The sequence below is a fragment of the Lynx rufus genome, unplaced genomic scaffold (assembly GCF_022079265.1).
Source record: "Lynx rufus isolate CCGP_SWC_20201006 ecotype Redwood Valley unplaced genomic scaffold, mLynRuf1.p SCAF_4, whole genome shotgun sequence".
Taxonomy (NCBI): domain Eukaryota; kingdom Metazoa; phylum Chordata; class Mammalia; order Carnivora; family Felidae; genus Lynx; species Lynx rufus.
Window position 1 is genome coordinate 20905531 of NW_025814856.1, and position 18747 is coordinate 20924277.

General features: G+C 40.7%; 1 protein-coding gene across 1 annotated transcript in view; it reads right to left on the reverse strand.

Moving 5' to 3' along the window:
- Nucleotides 1–256: 256 nt before the first annotated feature.
- Nucleotides 257–18747, reverse strand: part of SFMBT1 (Scm like with four mbt domains 1) — a 126438-nt gene continuing 107947 nt past the window's right edge. The window contains exons 13-22 of the mRNA XM_047096769.1: nucleotides 17917–18030; nucleotides 15565–15607; nucleotides 13976–14040; nucleotides 8536–8675; nucleotides 7761–7870; nucleotides 6863–7038; nucleotides 3340–3518; nucleotides 2911–3156; nucleotides 1805–1933; nucleotides 257–927 (exon numbers count right to left, since the gene is read on the reverse strand). Coding sequence (XP_046952725.1) covers nucleotides 787–927; nucleotides 1805–1933; nucleotides 2911–3156; nucleotides 3340–3518; nucleotides 6863–7038; nucleotides 7761–7870; nucleotides 8536–8675; nucleotides 13976–14040; nucleotides 15565–15607; nucleotides 17917–18030 — 1343 coding nt within the window. The 3' untranslated portion in view covers nucleotides 257–786. The remainder of the gene's footprint in view (nucleotides 928–1804; nucleotides 1934–2910; nucleotides 3157–3339; nucleotides 3519–6862; nucleotides 7039–7760; nucleotides 7871–8535; nucleotides 8676–13975; nucleotides 14041–15564; nucleotides 15608–17916; nucleotides 18031–18747) is intronic.

Sequence of the window (18747 nt, forward strand, 5' to 3'; positions counted from 1 at the left end):
GACAGTAGGGTTCTCACATCAGGTCAGGAACTGTGTAAGTGCTCGCATGTGATTTTTAAGCAGTGTTTTTTTTCCCCCTCCAGCTTCTGTCATAGATTTAGTGTTCATGTTGCTTAAAAATGGCATCATACAAAAAACCTTATACATGGCTGTAAGCTCAATCATCAACAGAGGTAGTAAACAAAGGAACTCCTAAGAATAGCTTTTAAAATGGATCAAAGTGTGACTGTACATTCAAAACCCTAGAGCCACGTAATCATCCCCAAAATGAACTGTTTTAATTTAAAAAAGCTTAAAAACACAATGACAATGAAGCACTGATGTGCCTTAGGCACAGTCCCAAATCAGTGCTGACTTAAAGCTATGTCCTCTCTTTCCAAGAAAGGGAAAGCAGAGAACAAAGTTCACTCTACAATGGGAAGGAACAGAACAAAAAGAAAACAACCATAAGGATGCTTTCCAGCAGCCTAGATTATTCTTTGTTTTCAGGCCACACCACTGGAAATGCTTATTCTTCTTACAGGAGTCTTTTCTTCACAACCTTTATTTTTTTTAAAACTGCAATCTGCTGACCAACAGATGCCCACATTTCCACTGGCAGGAGAGCCACTTCTGTGCAGTGTTTGCTTCCTCATTGTGGGTCCTCCTTCCCTGAAAGTGCAAAGAGAGCAAGCCGACGTCTGCAGGGCCCGGAGCCCCCGGACCGTGTCAGCGCCACTTGTAGAGTGGGGAGAAGGATTCGCTGCATTTGTGCTTCAAAGACACAGCTCACTTTGGTTGTCCTTCTCAGTTGGCAAACTGCTCATAGAAAGCAAACTTGATCCTCTCTATGTGATGGCAGAGTTTGATGGCAGGGCCCAATTTTAAGTCCATGCATTCTTGAACAGTGGGAAGGGTAAGGAGCAATAGGGCCTGCCCATCAATTTCCTGTTAAGGCATAAAATACAAATTATCTATGATGTGCACATGGATGGCAGCTCCATCAAGTCAGCCCCTGTTCACTTTGGCTTGTGTCAAAATCAGAGTCCCTGTGCTTTCCTTTATAATTTTTCCCCTTTAAACAAGTATCACACAGTTTCTCCTAAGTGCCCCTCACAGTCCTCCATACTAATGAGTCTTCAGAATTAATGACAAACTTTTACCAAGGATAAGAAACCATTCTACACTTTTTGCTCTGCAGAAATTCAATAAACAAACTAGTTTTGTAACTGGCAACTAGATGTGCCAAAGAAACATCTCTTTAGAGAACTCTTTCTAAAACTGAAAGAAAATATTAATTATAAATTTCAACATTTTCCTACTCTGTAACATTCATAAAAGGCTGATGAGCTCTTCAAACATGTTCAGTTTGGAATCTCCCCAATTATCCAAACAAAATTTAATTTAGTATTTATTTAAGGTCACAGATTATTCGTTTCAGAAAACTTGCCTCCAAACTGATCACCACTTTAGATTCTAACACATTATAGATGTTAATTATTTTTAAAAACAAGCAAGTCATTCTTTTGGAAAAGAAGAGCACAATTAAGCATGGCATGCTTGATTTTAAGCCATTTAAATATTTGGGGGATGGAAACAAAGTCTTAGGAAAAATGGCAATGCAATGATAATCTGCTTCAACTGTGGAACAAGTCAGCTCAATAGCCTTTTAAAATCATCTTTCTACTACTCGTAAAAGAGGAAATACATTTCTTTCCTTTTGGATAGAAATATTTTTCTTCCGACTTGTAAATAAATTGCTGTTACATCCATAGTCCTTTGCAAAAGAGACAAATTAATGAAAATCAAAGGTCTCTAAAATTACCTGGTCTAGAAATATTCTTGCTAATGGAGCACAGTCGGTGGATCTGATGAACCGAACAACATCTGCCACACTCCACTTCAGGGGGTTACTGTCCAGATGAAGCCTTTCAGCAACTTCAATCCTTATTTCCTTCAGTCCCCATAACAAAAGCAAACCAAAAGATGTCAGAGCTATCTTATTCTAAAAAAAAAAAAAAGTCTCTCTATAGAAATCCATAACCCTTTGAGGCAAGATTTAAAGTGGTTTTAGGGCATGATTTCTCCCAGCAAAGATGGCCAAGGTCCATATACGTTAGGTATTCAGGAAATATTTGTCTTTGATAATAAGAAATACCAATGGGGAAGAATTTATCTCGAAGTTTCAGCACAAATAATTTGGACAATTTAACAGAGAAAAATGGTTTTTAAATCTCCCATTTGTTCCTTGGTTTATTTCAACTCAGTCTCTGGTAGGGTGCTGAAGCAAATGGGATGCTACTTGGGAAGAGAGAAGGCTTAACTAAATCATAAGGAGAAATCATTTACTGCTTCAGTTCATGCAATACATTTAAAATACAGTTTTATTTTTTAATATATTTATTTTTAATTAATTAATTAATTAATTAAGAGAGAGAGAGCGAGAGAGAGAATGAATATCCCAAGCAGGCTCCACACCGTCAGCATGTAGCCCAATGTAGGGCTTGAACTCATGAACTGTGAGATCATGACCTGAGCCGAAACCAAGAGTCAGACACTGAACCACCCAGGTGCACCTACAACCCAGTTTTAAAACAGTAACTTAACTGCCATTCTTATAGTGTGTATGTTATATAATATGCATATATGTGTATGTTAAATACACCAAACAAAATAGTTTAACAAGAATCAAAAGGATAAATAACTTATTTCTACAGGACCATATATATTATTAAAAAAAAAAAAAAAGGGCAGTTTTCCCTAAACTAAATGACAGGCTACTACAGATAAATTAGCAATGAAACTTTGTTTTTTTTTGACTTAAAATAAGCAGCCACTGAAATAAATGGAATGACAACATCATTAACAATCATTTCTCAGAGGGCAAGTCTAGAGAGAGAAAAAAATGACAGTGCATTTTAAAAATGGTACCTTTGGTGAAGGAGGTTTATTCTCATCATCAGAAAATGAAAAAGTGCGAAGCTCCCTTTTTCTCCGTTGTCTGTCTGGAGGCAGCGATGTAGATATCTCACTTTGGGTGGGAGAGGAAGAGCATGACTTTTTTTCGGACGTTTCTGACTCTTCCTGTAGCTCGTCCTGTTGCTCAGATGTACTGCCCTCACTTAGGGAATCATCATCGCCTTCATCTGGATCATCCTCATCTTCACCTCCACTTCCCTAGAGGAAATGGAGAGAAAAGTCTCACTGAAATTCAAGACAAACCAGCTCTCAGGTCACAAAACCACCTTCTATTGAGCAGGGATCTGAGTTAGAGAGGCCTGCAGGTGTTCCTTCTGTGTCTGGACTACAGAGCGGTAAATCTTGGCTTCTAGACAAGACAGTACCTCACCGATCTCATACCTGGGGCGAGCCCGCTGGGGTGTTATCAACAGATGCAGAGGAGCGTTTCTTCTTATGGACAAAAACATTTTTCCGTCTCTTCCTTCTCTTACTGGCTTTTTTCAGGGCACATGCTAAGTTACTATGCCCACCAGGTGGCCTTCCGATTCTTTTATTTTTCTTCTTTCCATAATAGTGTGCTAAATGTGAATGACAAAGAAAAATGAGACAACTTCATGACTTCTGTACACCTCGCACTGCAAGAGATTCTACTAGCACAGCAGAAAACAGGTACAGTGTATTTGATTAAGGTTAAACTCCATCCTGTGGAGTAATCTCATCTGTCCAGATCTTAAATGTACAGTATAATTAGTACCAACAAATGCATAAACCTGAATTAACCTTCCCCCTATGAAGATACAGAATGCCTCCATCAACCTAGTTAGTCCCCAGGGTCCCTTCCCAGTCAGTCCCCCTCACCAGAAGCAACCACAACTGTATTCTAATTTCTGTTGGTATAGATTAGTTTTGCCTCATCTATGGAACCATTCAGTAGATATTTTTGGGACAAGGTTTCTTTCACTCAGCATAATGTTCCTGAGTTTCACCTATGCTGCAGTATGTATAAATAGTTCATTCTCTACTATTGATGAACAGCATTCCATTGTATAGAATATACTAGTTTAACTGTTCTCCTGTTGACAGGCATCTTGGCTGTTCCCAGGTTTTGGCTGTTATTATGTGGCAATGAACATTCTTGTACAGGCTTTTGGTGGGCATGTTTTCACTTTCCTGGAGTAAAACTGCTGGACCATACCATAGATGTATGGAACTGCCAGTTTTCTAAAAGGGTTGCATAATTTGACATCCCAACCAGCAATGTATGAGTTGCTCTACACCTCTGCCAACTTGAAGGACTGTCAAATCTTTTTCATTTTAGCCAATCTAGTGGATGTGCAGTAATTTCTCATTATAGATTAGATCTGCATCTCCCCGGACGAATGGTATTGGCATGTTTTCATGTGCTTATTGGCCATGTGTGTATCTTTTTTGTGAAGTGCCTATTCAAGCCTTTTATTCATTTTTAGAATGGTTTTCTCTTTTTGCTTCTTTTTTATTGAGATATAATTCACGATATAAAATCCATCATTTTAAAGTGTACATATTCAGTGATTTTTAGTATATTCAGTATGTTGGTGACAATCACCACTATCTAATTCCAGAACATTTTCTTTTTAATTTTTAAAAAATTGAGGTAAAAGTCACATACAGTTAACCTATGTTCAAATGCACAATTGGTGGTATTTAGCTTATTCACAATGTCGTACAACCACCAGCTTTCTGTTGCTGCCACACTTCTCTTACTACTGAGTTGTGGGAGTATTTGCTCTATTCTGGAGAGGAATTCTCTGAGAAGTTTTTAATTTTGGTGATTTCTTCCTTTATGTTAGTGCATCCTCTCTAAGAAATCTCTCCTTACCCCAGGATCTTGAGGTTATCTTATTTTCTTCTAGAAACTTTATAGTTTTAGCTTTTTACATTAGGTCTGTGATACACCTTGAATTAGTTTTCATATACAGTGAGGTAGGGGCCAAGGAGTTTTGTTCTTGTTTTTTTGATTTGGAAATCTAATTGTACCAGTACCATTTGTTGAGACAATTTCCCTTCCCTGTTACATTTTTCATCTTTGTTGAAAATCATGTAACCACATAAACTTGGGTCTATTTGTGGGCTCTCTGTTCTGTCCCATCACTATGTGTAACTATTTAATCAATACCCCACTACTGATAACTAAACCTTTATGGTAAAACTTGAAGTCAGAGTAAGTTCTCCAACTTTATTCTTCTTTTTCAGGATTGTTTTGGCTATTCTAGATCCTGTGCATTTTCATATAAATTTTAGAATACAAAGACAATTCCAAAAATGAACCATATATATTCTAATTTTAAATATATATGTTACCTACTAAAGTAGTAACAAAATAGAATGTAATTTTTTGTAAAAAATGAATTCTAAAATATATAAATCTATTTGGTATCACTCAAATTACTAACTGGGAAAAATTATAAACACTCTCTCCAAAGTCTAGGCTTATATCATTACAAAAAATAAATTTAGACAAAAAGCATAATAAAATCCACATATCTTCCATTAGCTCAAAGTGACATACATGTATTTAGAGAGCAGATATATTTCACTTAGATACTAATACCTGCAATGTGCTAAACTTAGTGCTGAATTTGACACAATAATAAGCTAAGACAATCCCTGCTTTTTAGTCCAACAAATATAAATAGAAACGACAAAGTTAGGCTCCTATATGACTTTGTGATTCAAACATTGATTAGCAACCTCATCATGCTAAATGACCTCAGCTCAGCAGCATCAAACACACTGTCTCGGAGCTCGCTGGAAAAGCAGACACATTTAGATCCCAGATACCCACAGACCTGATGAATCAGAACTTTCATTTTAACAAGATCCTCCGCTGATCCGCATGCATGATAAAGCTTAAGAGGCACAGGATTAGAGGTCCCTAAAAGAAATCTTCAAATTTAACAAGGTAAAATCTTCCTCTGTATTAAGCCTCCCAAGTGACATCAGGGCTTGTAAAATTTAAGGAAGGGTAGGATCAGAATTTTGTCTTTGGGCAACAATGCCGTGACAAGGCTCCAAATTGGAAATTTCATCTTGTATGACTTTTTTTTTTTTTTTTGGGTGCAGTTTCACATGGGAGAAGATAAGCAATGAGAGGGAACAGGTGTTGTTTTGACAGTTCTGAGTGAGGCCCACAGCCACCTCCTCTCCTGTTATTGATGCCTCCCAACCACCCAAGCTTCTGTGCTGCTCCCGGCAGACGCGAGGCGCGCTCCGGCTGCCCCCTGCCTGGAGCACTCTCACCCTGCGGTCTACATAGCTGGCTCTCTTGCTTCCTTTGGCTTGACACCTTGCATGAAGACCTCTCTAGCCATCTGCGAACAGCAACCCACCCTAGCCTTCCTCACACCCCTACTTCGCTTAAGTTGCTTCGCTTTTCTCCACGGTACCTATCTCTATTTGTTCACTTGTTTATTATCTATCTCCCACATTAAAATGTAAACTCAATGAGGACAGGAATTTTCTTTTTCTTTACTGTAGCATCCCAATCTCAGTGCTAGAACAGTGGTGGCACACAGTAGACACAATAAATACTTGCACACTGTATGAATGAATTACATATCCTATTCAATGCAACAGCTAATTTATATACATACTGTATGTGAAAGTTAGCAAACTTGGGCTTGTGGGCCAAATCTGGTTCATGGCCTCGAGCTAAAAATGGCTTTTCCATCTTTAAAAGTGTTTTTTAAAAAGTAAAAATAAAACTGAGAAGAATATGCAATAGAGATCATCTGACCAACAGCCTAAAATATTCATTATCTGGCCCTTTACAGAAACAGTTTGCATACCTCTGCTATAGGTGAAGGTCTGCAAAATAAAAACTTTCCAAGATATAAAGTATGGCCAGCTGTTATAGTTAACAAGTTTGAAAAACCTGACTCACTATATTTGGTCTTTGTAAGCACAGAGCAGTTCTCAGAACACTTGTCCAGAACCATCCGTGGGCCGAAGAGATTAGGACAGCACTCCAGTTTGATGCAGGTTTGCCGGCAGAACTCGGTCACCCGGTCCGCTGTCTTCACTACCTCAACAGTAGCCCGGTAACTCTTTCCTTTGTATCTGCCGTGGAAGATGCCAGACACAAAGTTTACTGGGCTAGTGATTACCCAGAAAAAAATCAAGTGCATTCAAAGACCTGAAAAATATCTTTGCTTTTCAGAAGAGTCTATGCCCTTTATAGTCTGAGGATTCTGAATATGAGTTTATGCATATTGTACTTAAATCAAATTTATCACTTAAGTAGCTATGACAGCTAAGCACTGAATTTTTATAGTAGCAAATAAGACTCTTGTTTTCCAGTTCCTCAGTTTAAGGTTTTCACATAGGTGCTTCTTCACTAACTACTAAAAGCAAAGTGACTTCTAGGAAGTCTTTCTTTACCCTTGGGCAGTGATCCTCAGAGGGTGGTCATGGACCAGGTTGACCTGCTAACTGTCCCCCATCCATGCATGGCAAGACCAGGTCAGAAAACAAGAGCTAATGTTTTTAAACTTTCACAGTAATTTGCAAAAGTAATTTTATGGCTCTTAAATCTAAAAACAAATTATTTTTGCGTTCTATGTCCTTTCAATTTCCTATTTCTTACACCTCATTTTTACCGTATTTTATAACAGTGCTGGCCTACAACAGGATAGAAACTTGAAAAAGAAAACAAACCTGGTCCTTCACCACAAACAGTTGAAGAACTGTCTGAGGGAACATAACTAACATTATTCATGAAAGAAGGAATTCTATGGCCCATTAAAGACAAATAAGAATAAAGGGCAGAAAAGTCTACTCACTTGGCTTTTAGGACCTCCCCACATCCATGCCACACAGAGTCTTTGTCTAGCTGCAGCTCCCGAAGGACACGACTGGGTTTATAGGCTGCATTGATAAGTAAAGTGAGGACCTGTGCTCCGTTTTTAAAGCCGAAATACGGGTTGGGAATGAGAAAAGCAGACCATTAGAATCTTGCTATCCCCCAGAATGTCATTTAGGAGATCACACCCTCTTAGACCTTCAAAACATTATTATGGTCAGGAAGAAATAGGCACCATGAATTAAAAACTACTCTGGCATATGCTTCTAAATCCTTTGCCAGTCATGGTATACACAGACGCTCGGCCTCCCCAGACCCTGCCCTGCCATCCCACGGACTAAAAATCCCAACAGTCTTTTTAGCTGTTGTGCGCAGCGCGCGGCGGCTGGCTGGGAAGCTCAGGAGGTACAGCCGGCGAGCAGCTATCTCATGGTCCCCGTGAGCGCCACACAGCCTCTGACTCCCAGACGATGCCCCTGCTCATCCTTGCACAGTGCTCAGGTGGCCTCTGACAAAAGACCTGTCTATGCTGACAGAGGTGAACCTGCTGCTGTATGTGGAGAAATGCTTAGGTGATATTCCCTCGGAAGCAAAAGTAATGATGTGTCTGGTTTGTGGAACAATACATAAAAAGAGTGAGCTGCTTCCAATAACCCCAGAGTTGCCACATTTATGGAGGGCGGACTCCTGTGTACACGAGTCTCTGAGGCTGCTGTGAAATCCCCAAGTTCTCTAGCCCGAGGCAAGAATCTCACCTCTCTGAGGACTAGAACACAGTTCCCAGGTCCTACACATTGAGGCAGCTCAGCGATTCTTCCTTTGTTCAGATATGGCCCTGAGAAGCAACGGTGGTTGAAGTATATCTTTGGACAGCAGTATTTTCCATTGATCATAACTGGGGAGTGAAGAGAAATGAATGTTTACAATGGTCATTTTCCACTCTGTCTTTCCAAAATTGGGTTACTGGGGGGGGGGGGGGAGGGGAACAAGCTTATCCACCATTACATATTCTGAAGCTTAGGGTTGTCTGAGTGCGCCTTGAAATGCCTTATCCTTATGACAGCTCCATCGCGGAGCTTATCCCTCTGCCCAAATCAAGCACCGACCTGAATTATCTGCAGATTACCTTCAGGGTTAATTCAACACTGTTCCAGAGTCCCACATGGCTATCAATAAAGGAAGTGAAGGACTGACTTTAAGAACCCATGGTGATTCTTGATGATCAGCTATTCAATAATCTATTTTGGAAAAGTTCTAGACAGTGATAGTGAATCTTTTCCAAAACTACAGTTTGTCCCCTTAAAACCCACCAAACTAGCATGTTGGCAATGTTCTTTCCATGAGGTGGAGACCCTCCCATGTCTGGGACTCCTCAGAGGGCTGAAAGTGTACTATGAATACATCTCTAAGTTCTTTAAGTACCGTGGGGTCTAAGTGTGCCTAGAGACCCCTCTCTTCAACTATTTTTCTGTGTGAATGCTATACTTCAATGTAATGGTTTTTTATTCCCTCATCATGGTTGACAATTCCGCTAATAAATAGGAGAGACTCAAAGACACTAGCGAATCTTCCTCTCCACATAAAACGGAGAGAAGCCCTGCTGATGGACACCGGTGGGGAAAGGGCACGTGAGCACTGCCCACTGCTGACGGGATCCTGAAGCACACAACGCTCCCTGCGGAACTAAGGATGTGGTCTTGGCACAGAGATCAGCAGGTCTGTGCCCCCTTCTCCACCTGAACTATGCCACCCACATCCCCCTCTTCAGGATTAAGGCCCGTACGCTCCCCGCTGCTGGCAGTGTTGGCAGCTTATGGCTTTCAGCTGTAAGGCATCCCAGAATTACCCTCTGCCTACCCTCTCACTAGGAGGCACCCTGCCCAAAGTCCCACTCTATGTGAGTGGGCAGGGAGCAGCAGCCCACTTCTAACCACTGACCAAAGAGGGAGTACAAAGGTGTGGCCACCACCCCTCAATTAGGGACAACTCCAAGTGCCACGCCAGCTAAAAGGCTCCCCCGCGGGCTGGAAGAAACTTCTGTTACATCCGCACTGCAACTCAACTTCTCCCTCTGCCCAATCCTGCTTCCTTTACCTTCCCGCACCCTGGAGCTGTTCCCAAAAAGCACTGCCCAGTGAAACTCCTGCATGCAAATACCAGTCTGACTGTTTCCAAGGTAACCAGAACAATGACAAAACGCAAACCAAAAAGAACATGGCTGAGGTCACTTGAGAAATATTAATGTCTTAATCCTAGAATTTTAGTAGGCATTAGAATAGCCAGTAGTGCATCAAAATTAAAGAGTTACCTTACCTTTTGATACCAAATCAAAACCACAATGAGATATTACCTCATTAGAGATACCTGTTAGAATGGCTATTATCAAAAAGACAAATAAAAAGTGTGGGGGCACCGGGCTGGCTCAGTTGGTAGAGCATGCGACGCTTGATCTTGGGGTTGTAAGTTCCAGCCCCACAAAGGGTATAGAAATCACTTAAAAATAAAATCTTAAAAAAATGAAAAGAAATAACAAGTGTTGACAAGGTGGTGGAGAAAAGAGAACACTGGTACACCATTAGAATGTAAATTGGTACAGCCACTAGGAAAAAGCGTATCGAGGTTCCTCAAAAAGTTAAAAATTGAACTATCATATGATCCAGCAATTCCACTTTGGTTGGAATTTAACTGAAAGAAACAAAAATACTAACTTGAAAGGACATCTGCACCTACTGTTGCCATGTTCAGTGCAGCACTATTTACCACAGTCAAGGCAATGGAAGCAACCTAAGTGTCCATGGATAGATGAATGGACACAGAGTGGAATATTATTCAGCCATTTAAAAAAAGGAAGTCCTGGGACACCTGGGTGGCTCAGTCGGTTAAGCGACCAACTCTTGATTTTGGCTCGGATCATGATCAAGCCCCACGTCAGGCTCTATGCTGACAGTGTGGAGCCTGCTTGAGATTCTCTCCCTCCCTCTACCCCTTCCCCGCTCATAAGCACGTGCGCTCTCTCTCAAAATAATTAAAAATGCAAAAAAAAGGAAGTCCTGCCATTTGTGACACCATGAACAGACCCTGAGTTCACTCCCTAAGTGAAATAATTCAGAAAAAGACAAATATCATATGATGTCACTTGAATGTGGGATCTAAACAACAACAACAACAAAGCCATAACTCACAGATACAGAGAACAGTCTGGTGGTTGCCAGAGCAGGGGCAGGGAGTGGGCGAAATGGGTGAAGGTGGCCAAAAGGTACAACCCTCCCGTTATAAAATATAAGTAAGTCCTGGGGAATGTAATGTGCAGCATGGTGAGTGTAGTAATAATCCCATGTATTGTGCATTTGCATGTTGCTAAGAGAGCAGATCTTAAAAGTTCTCATCACAAGAAAAAAATGTATAATATGTGGTGGTAGATACTAACTAGATTTTCTGTGGTGATCATTTTGTAATGTATGTAAATATCATATCACTATGTTGCACTGCTAAAACTAATATAATGTTATATGTCACTTTTATCTCAATAAAAACGTGGGTAATTTTTAAAAAGATATTCACTAATGCTATTCTGCTGGGTACTCAAAAGATACCATTATGGTCAAGTAAGAGTTACCCTAGCAAGCAACAGAAGGATGATTCAACATTAGGAAAAAAAATCTACCACTGAAATGCACCACATTAATAAGCTTAGACAGAAAAATCATATGATCATCCAATGCTAAGGAAAAATTATTTTGTAAATGTGAGCATGTGTTTATGACCAAGGTTCCTAGAAAACCAGAAATAGAAAGGAACGTCTTTAGCAATTACATGCCAGTCACCTATTTAATAGGGAAAGATTAAATACCTTCCCTTTAATATTATGAATAGGGGTACCTGGGTGGCTCAGTCGGTTAAGCATCCGACTTTAGCTCAGGTCATGATCTCATGGGTCACAAGTTCAAGCCCCATGTTGGGCTCTGTGTGGACAGCTCAGAGCCTGGAGCCTACTTTGGATTCTGTGTCTCCCTCTCTCTCTGCCCCTCCCCCACTCATGCTCTGTCTCTCTCTCTCTCTCTTTCAAAAATAAACAAACATTAAAAAAAAAAAAACAGTATTATGAATAAAACAATAGTGCCACTATCACCAGGCCTGTTAAACACAGGGAAAAGTCGGGCGCCTGGGTGGCTCAGCTGGTTAAGTGTCCGACTTTAGCTCAGGTTATGATCTCACGGTTTGTGAGTTCAAGCCTGGCCCCAGGCTCTGTGCTGACAGCTCTGAGCCTGCAGCCTACTTTGGATTCTGTGTCTCCTTCTCTCTCTGTCCCTCCCCCACTTGTACTCTGTCTCTCTCTGTCTCTCAAAAATAAATAAGTATAAAAAAAATAAAAAAAAAAACACAGGGAAAAGTCTCATAAGGAGCTATCAGAAAATAAAAGTAAGCAAGTATAGCAAACTGGTTATTATACTAAAGTTAATTACTTTTTTATGTGTAAGTGACATAATAAGAAGGCAGTGGGTGGAAGAGACAAAAGTGTGTGTTTTGAACCAAGAAAGATCCAAGTTGTATTTTTGACCCATCTATATTCATAAAGCTGTGTGGCCTCTCTGAGCTTTGATTTCTTTTCTAAGCATTTACTAAATACCATCCAAATGCATAATCTGTGCTAGAACACACACAGCCAAGATGCGAAGCATACAACAAGCAAAGGTGGAGCCAAGAACAATTCCAAGGAGAGACCCCCTGACAACAGGCTTTGGCCTCCAGCAATGATTCTTGTTTCATTTATCAGGCATTGCCTCTGGGACAATCTGTTTTCCCAGCACTGTTTTTTAATTGTGAAATATATACACACAACCTGTATCACAAAAAAGGTTTAAAGAACAATAAACATCCACCCCCCAACCACACAGCTTAAGAAAGTGCACTGCCTGGGGGTGCCTGGGTGGCTCAGGTCGGTTAAGCATCCGACTTCGGCTCAGGTCATGATCTCACAGTTCGTGAGTTCGAGCCCCGCGTCGGGCTCTGTGATGACAGCTCAGAGCCTGGAGCCTGCTTCACGTTCCGTGTCTCCCTCTCTCTCTGCCCCTTCCCTGCTCATGCTCTGTCTCCCTCTGTCTCAAAAATAAATAAACATTAAAAAAAAAATTAAAAAAAAAAAAAAAGAAAGTGCATTGCCTGGAAAGCCTCTGGTTCTTTATCTAAACTCAGGAACGAGAATATTGACCTCCAGCGACCTTGGCACCCAAGTGATCACCAGAGAATAGTTATAAATGGACAGAAATATCATCCCAGAGATAGTTATTAAACTAGATACATCTTGGACAATTATAAGTCTTTAAGGTCACAATTAAGAGAACCCTCGAGGCATCTGGATGGTTCAGTCGGTTAAGTGTCTGACTTTGGCTCAGGTCGTGATCTCACAGTTTGTGGGTTCGAGCACTGCCATCGGGGATCTGTGCTGACAGCTCAGAGCCTGGAGCCTGCTTCAGATTCTGTCTCCGTCTCTCTCTGCCCCTCCCCCACTCGCACTCTTTCTCTCAAAAATAAAGAAGCAAAAAAATAAAATAAAAAAAAGAGAACCCTCTATGGGGGTGCCTGGGTGGCTCAGTCGGTTAAGTGTCTGACCGGCTCAGGTCATGATCTCACAGTTTGTGAGGTCATCATGCTCTGCACTGACGGTGCAGAGCCTGCCTGTGATCCCCTCTCTCTGCCCCTCTCCCACTCTCTCTCAAAATAAATAAATAAACTTAAAAAAAAAAAAGGGCCCCCTCTATGAAGCTACATTTTGGGGGCACCTAGCTGGCTCAGTCAGTAAAGCATCCAACTCTTGATCGCAGGGTTGTGAGTTCAAGCACCAGGCTGGGAGTAGCAATTACTTAAAAATAAAACCTTGGGGTGCCTGAGTGGCTCAGTTGGTCAAGCGCTTACTCTTGATTTCAGCTCAGGTCATGATCTCACAGTGGTGAGATTGTGCCCCGAGTCGGGCTCAGTGTGGAGCATGGAGCCTGCTTGGGATTCTCTCTCTCTGCCTCTCCCCTGCTCGTGCTTGCTCTCTTTCTCAAAATAAATAAAATTAAGAAATAAATTAATTAAAATCTTAAAAAAAAAAAGTATGAAGCTACATCCTATAAATCAAATGTATTGTTTAAGATATAGCCCATTAAAAGAAAATAAAGGTCCACCTTTCCATAAGACTGCATATACTTATACCTGAGTCTGTGGAGTTCAGCTCCTGATTCTTCAGGCCCTCATGGACAGTCCTGGAGGATGGTATTCTGAGTCAAGATAACACAACAAAATAGTGAGATAATCCTTATGGTCAGTAAAGTTTGAGGGTTAGTTTCCTTCAAATCTAAGAAGAAAGCAAATGTGGCAGATTGCAAAATGTGTAACAGAAGGTGCTTCCCTGCTCATATTTTTTTTTTTAACAATTGTTTTTAAAACTATGTACATGGTTTAATGAGCCAACAGACAGTCTGCAGACAGTGCTGTAATACTTCATATTTAAATCAACTTTTTTTCATTCATGTGAACAACAAATTATAGAATTCCTTCTGGAATTCTCAAACCATAAGTAAATTGTTCATTTTTTTCAATAGTCAAAGAACAAACACATTTCTTACAAGGGTCTGTTTTCTTCTTTTATTAGTTTCAAAATTAAAGACAAATTATGTTTTACAAATCAGAGAATTATTCTATATGCACCAATCAATGAAAAAGGCTGATTTATCTTTTTGGGAATACTTTCTGACTAAAACTCTGGATCCGTTTTGGCAACTAAGTCAAGGAGAAGTCCGGGGCCGGATTTTTGACACTGCTATCTCACTTCTCTGCCTGGGACTGAAGTCTGTGGCCTTTCTCTCCGCTTCTGCTGTCCGTTTTATTACTCACACCGCCACAGAAACAGCCATAACTTACAGAGAATCTGCTATAGATTGAATTGTGTCCCCTTAAAATTCACTTGTTGTATCTCTTAGCCCCACTGTGACTGTGTCTGGAGATAGAACGCTTATGAGGTAAGTAAAGGCAGGACTCTGATCTAGGAGGGCTGGCTCTCCCTTCCAGCTGGTGCCACCATGTGAGGATGCATGGGAAGCTGGCAGTCTGTAGGGAGAGCCAAGCCAGGAATGGAATCAGGCTGGCACTTTGATCTCGGACTTCCCAGCCTGCACAACTGGGAGAAAATAAGTTTCTGTTGTTTGAGCCATCCAGTCCATGGTATTCTGTTATGGCAGCTTGAGCAAACTAATATAGACTTGAAAACCCAGCATCTGGAAACACGCATGTATGTGTATTTTTAAGGCACCACTAATTAAATAAATGCCTCCCAAAAGCTGTGTATGAAGGTATGCTACAAAGGGTTCCCCAATGGGACACCAAGTCACCCCTTTGAGTGCACTTTTCTTATAGGGCTGCTGTCTTCCACCTCAAGGTTTTTTTCACTGTGACAAGTCATATCCTAATTTATAATTTCTGTTCTTCCATAACAAATAACAGCACAGAGATTCTATTTCCTCTCTTATTCAAATGCCTTCAGGCTTTAAAAGCCAAAGAAGACCCAACGGGGGGAACATCTTGAGAAGGCATTTTACCCTTTTGTATACAATGCCATTTTAGAGAACATATATGCTGTAAGGAAAAATATGTAACCTAACAGAAGCTGAATTAAAGAATTATGCTTCCACCTGACAAAATAACACATGAGATATACTCTCTGAAATAGTGATTTCTTTTTCTAGATATTCTAATTTTCAAATGTCAATTATTTAAACATACTGTTATACTATTCTATTACTTACTGTTTTTCTGGTTGAACCACTGCAATTTTCCTCTGTTTCTGGACTGTAAGAAGAAAACAAAACTATAAATGTCAAGAAAAACAGACAAAAGAACAGTTTCTATATGTATTAAGCTAACATTAGCACATTTAAAAACCTGGTCACTGTGTATATTTAACTAGTAAGTACTATGAATTAAGTGCTGGTATGTCTGAATATCTAGACTGAGGCACATTTTCTGGGTACGAAGAGTCTTTACACAAAGACCAAAAATAATATTTTCAAGGCTCACAAGTCAGTTGACTCCTATGAATATTTTCTACACAGGAAAAGATATTCAAAAGAAAAACTGATTTCAGCAAGGATGCCAGGACCATTCAATGGGACAAGTACAGCCTTTCCAACAAATAGTGCTGGGAAAACTGACTACTCACAGTAATGAAGTTGGACTCTTACCTTACACCATATACAAAAATTAACTCAAAATGGATCAAAGACCTAAACATAAAGGCTAAAACTATAAAACTCTTAGAAGACAACATAGGGAAAATCTTTCATGACATCAGATTTGGCAATGATTTTCTAGATATGACACCAAAAGCACAGGTGACAAAAGAAAAAATAAATTGGACTACATTAAGAGTTAAAACTCCTGTGCGTCGAGAGAGAGAGAAAAGGCAACCCACAGAATGGGGAGAAAATATTTGCAAGTCACATATCTGATAACAAAGGTATTAATATCTAGAATATGTAACAAAATCCTACAACTCAACAACAACACAACAACAAAAAACAATTAAAAAATGGGCAAACGACTTGAACAGACATTCCTCCGAAGAAGATATACCAATGTCCAATAAGCACATGAAAAGATACTCAACATTGCTGATGATCAGGGAAGTACAACTCAAGACCACAGTAAGATACCACCCTACATCTACCAGCATGGCTATTATAAAACACAAATAAAAAACTCAGAAAGTAACAAGGGTTGGGGTAGTGAGAAGAAAGGAGAATCCCCGTACACTGTTGGTGGGGATATAAGATGGTGCAGCCACTTCAGCAAACAGTCTAACAGTTCCTCAGAGTGTTAAACACAGAGTTATACTCGAGAAATGAAAACATGTGTCCACATAAAAACCTGTACACAAATGTTCACAGCTGCATTTTTCATAATGACTTAGGAACGGAAACCAACCCAAATGGCCACTGACTGATGCCTGGATAAAGAAAATGCGGCATATCACTACCATGGAACAGTATTAAAACCTATGAAGGAACACAGTACTGAGAACACACTGCCACATGGATGAACTCTGAAAACATCATGCTGAGCAAAGGAAGCCAGTCATAAAAGATCATACATCATTTGGTTCCACAGGAAATGTCCAGAACAGGCAAATCTATATAGGAGAAAACAGTAGAGAAGTAGCTACCTAGGGCTGGGGGGACAAAGAGGTGACTGCCAAGGGGTACAGGGTTTCTTTCTGAGATGATGAAAATATTGTCAAATTTACTGCGGTGATAGTTGTACAACTCCATGAGCGTACTAAAAACCACTAAATAACAGGATCAAATTTTATGTTACGTAAATGCTATCCCAATAGAGCTGTTTTTAAAAGGGTGGTGGGTGCCTGGGTGGCTCAGTCAGTTAAGTGTCCGACTCTTGATTTCGGCTCAGGTCGTGATCTCGCGGTTCGTGGGTTTGAGCCCCGCGGAGGGTTCTGCATAGACAGTGCAGAGTCTGCTTGGGATTCTGTCTCCCTTTCTCTCTGCCCTTTCCCTGCTTGGGCGCGCTCACTCGCTCTCAAAAATAAACAAACTTTATGGGATGGGATGTCACTTTTAAGATTAGGTTACAAAAACATCCTGGCTTCTACCTTCCTCAACCTTGCTGTGTTCCCTGGCTGGTTCTGATGGAAGCCAACTGCCCTGCTGCGGGCTCCCCGACGAAGAGGTCCACATGGCAAGAAACTGAGGGAAGACTCCCACCAACAGCCAGCAAGGACCTGAGGCCCTCAGTCCAAAAGCCACGAGGAAGTGAGTCTTGTTAACAACCATCTGAGTACACTTGGTGGCAGAGCCTCCCTGCCTTGAGCCCTAAGATGACTGGGGTCCTGGCTGATACCCTGACTGCAGGCTCATAAGGGGGCTGGATCCAAAGCACCCAGCTACGTTGCGCCCACGTTCCTGACCCACAGAAACTGTTCAGGCAATCCAGGCAGGTTGCAATAAGTGATTTCCCTATGTAGGAATAAACAATCAGAACACCACTCTGCTTTTCTCTGAAATGTCCACATTCATCCTAATTGATGGCAGCCACATGACAGATTATTTAACAATCCACCCCTTGGCCCAGAAAAAGACCACTACCTCGTGCTCGGCGAGGGGCGCTGAGGGGATGGCCATTGGTTTCACACCAGCCCAAAGGAAATATATCCATGGATTCCACACTCACAATACATTCAGGTATGGGCTTCTGAGAACCTGTTTAGATTAAAAAAAAATTTTTAGACCATTAAATAGCCTTCTTCATAAAGTACTTCCTGGACAATGTTCTACTGTTGCAATAATGCAGACACAAAGTCTTTCGATAAGTTCCTTTTACACAGAAGTCATACTTGTTCATGTGTAACAAACATTAAGAAAAAAGGGTAAACCATCCCCTACGCATAACTGTATAAAAATGAAAGTGGGGAGCAAATACACAGAATGACCCCTAGTTACGGAACAGCAAATAGGCAACTGGAACTAACAGTAGAAACACTCGGCTGACTGACAAATACAGTCAGTTCCACACAATAACTGGGAAACAAAAGGCAGCAGGGGCAGCTCCACACACTAAGAACATTGGTTCTGGTACTCAGACTGTGGGTGCCAATCAGGAAGTGAGGCTGCCCAGCAGGGGTTACACAGAAGTCTGTATTCAATACCATCCTTGACATCTGCATTAAATATCAAGTCTACAAACTGGAAACAGTAGGTACCAAGTCTGACTGTTTGGTAGCCGAACAAAAAAAGAAACCCAGGCCATATTCAGTAATTGCAGCTGAGTGCTCACGTAACGCTCTCCAGCCACAAACCCATTCAATCACTGAACATTACTTTCAGTATGTCTTTTCTATTTTACATACACTTTGGTTCTATTGGTTAGGGCAAACAAAATATTATCTCTTAAATAAGCTACGTGTGAATGCTCATGCT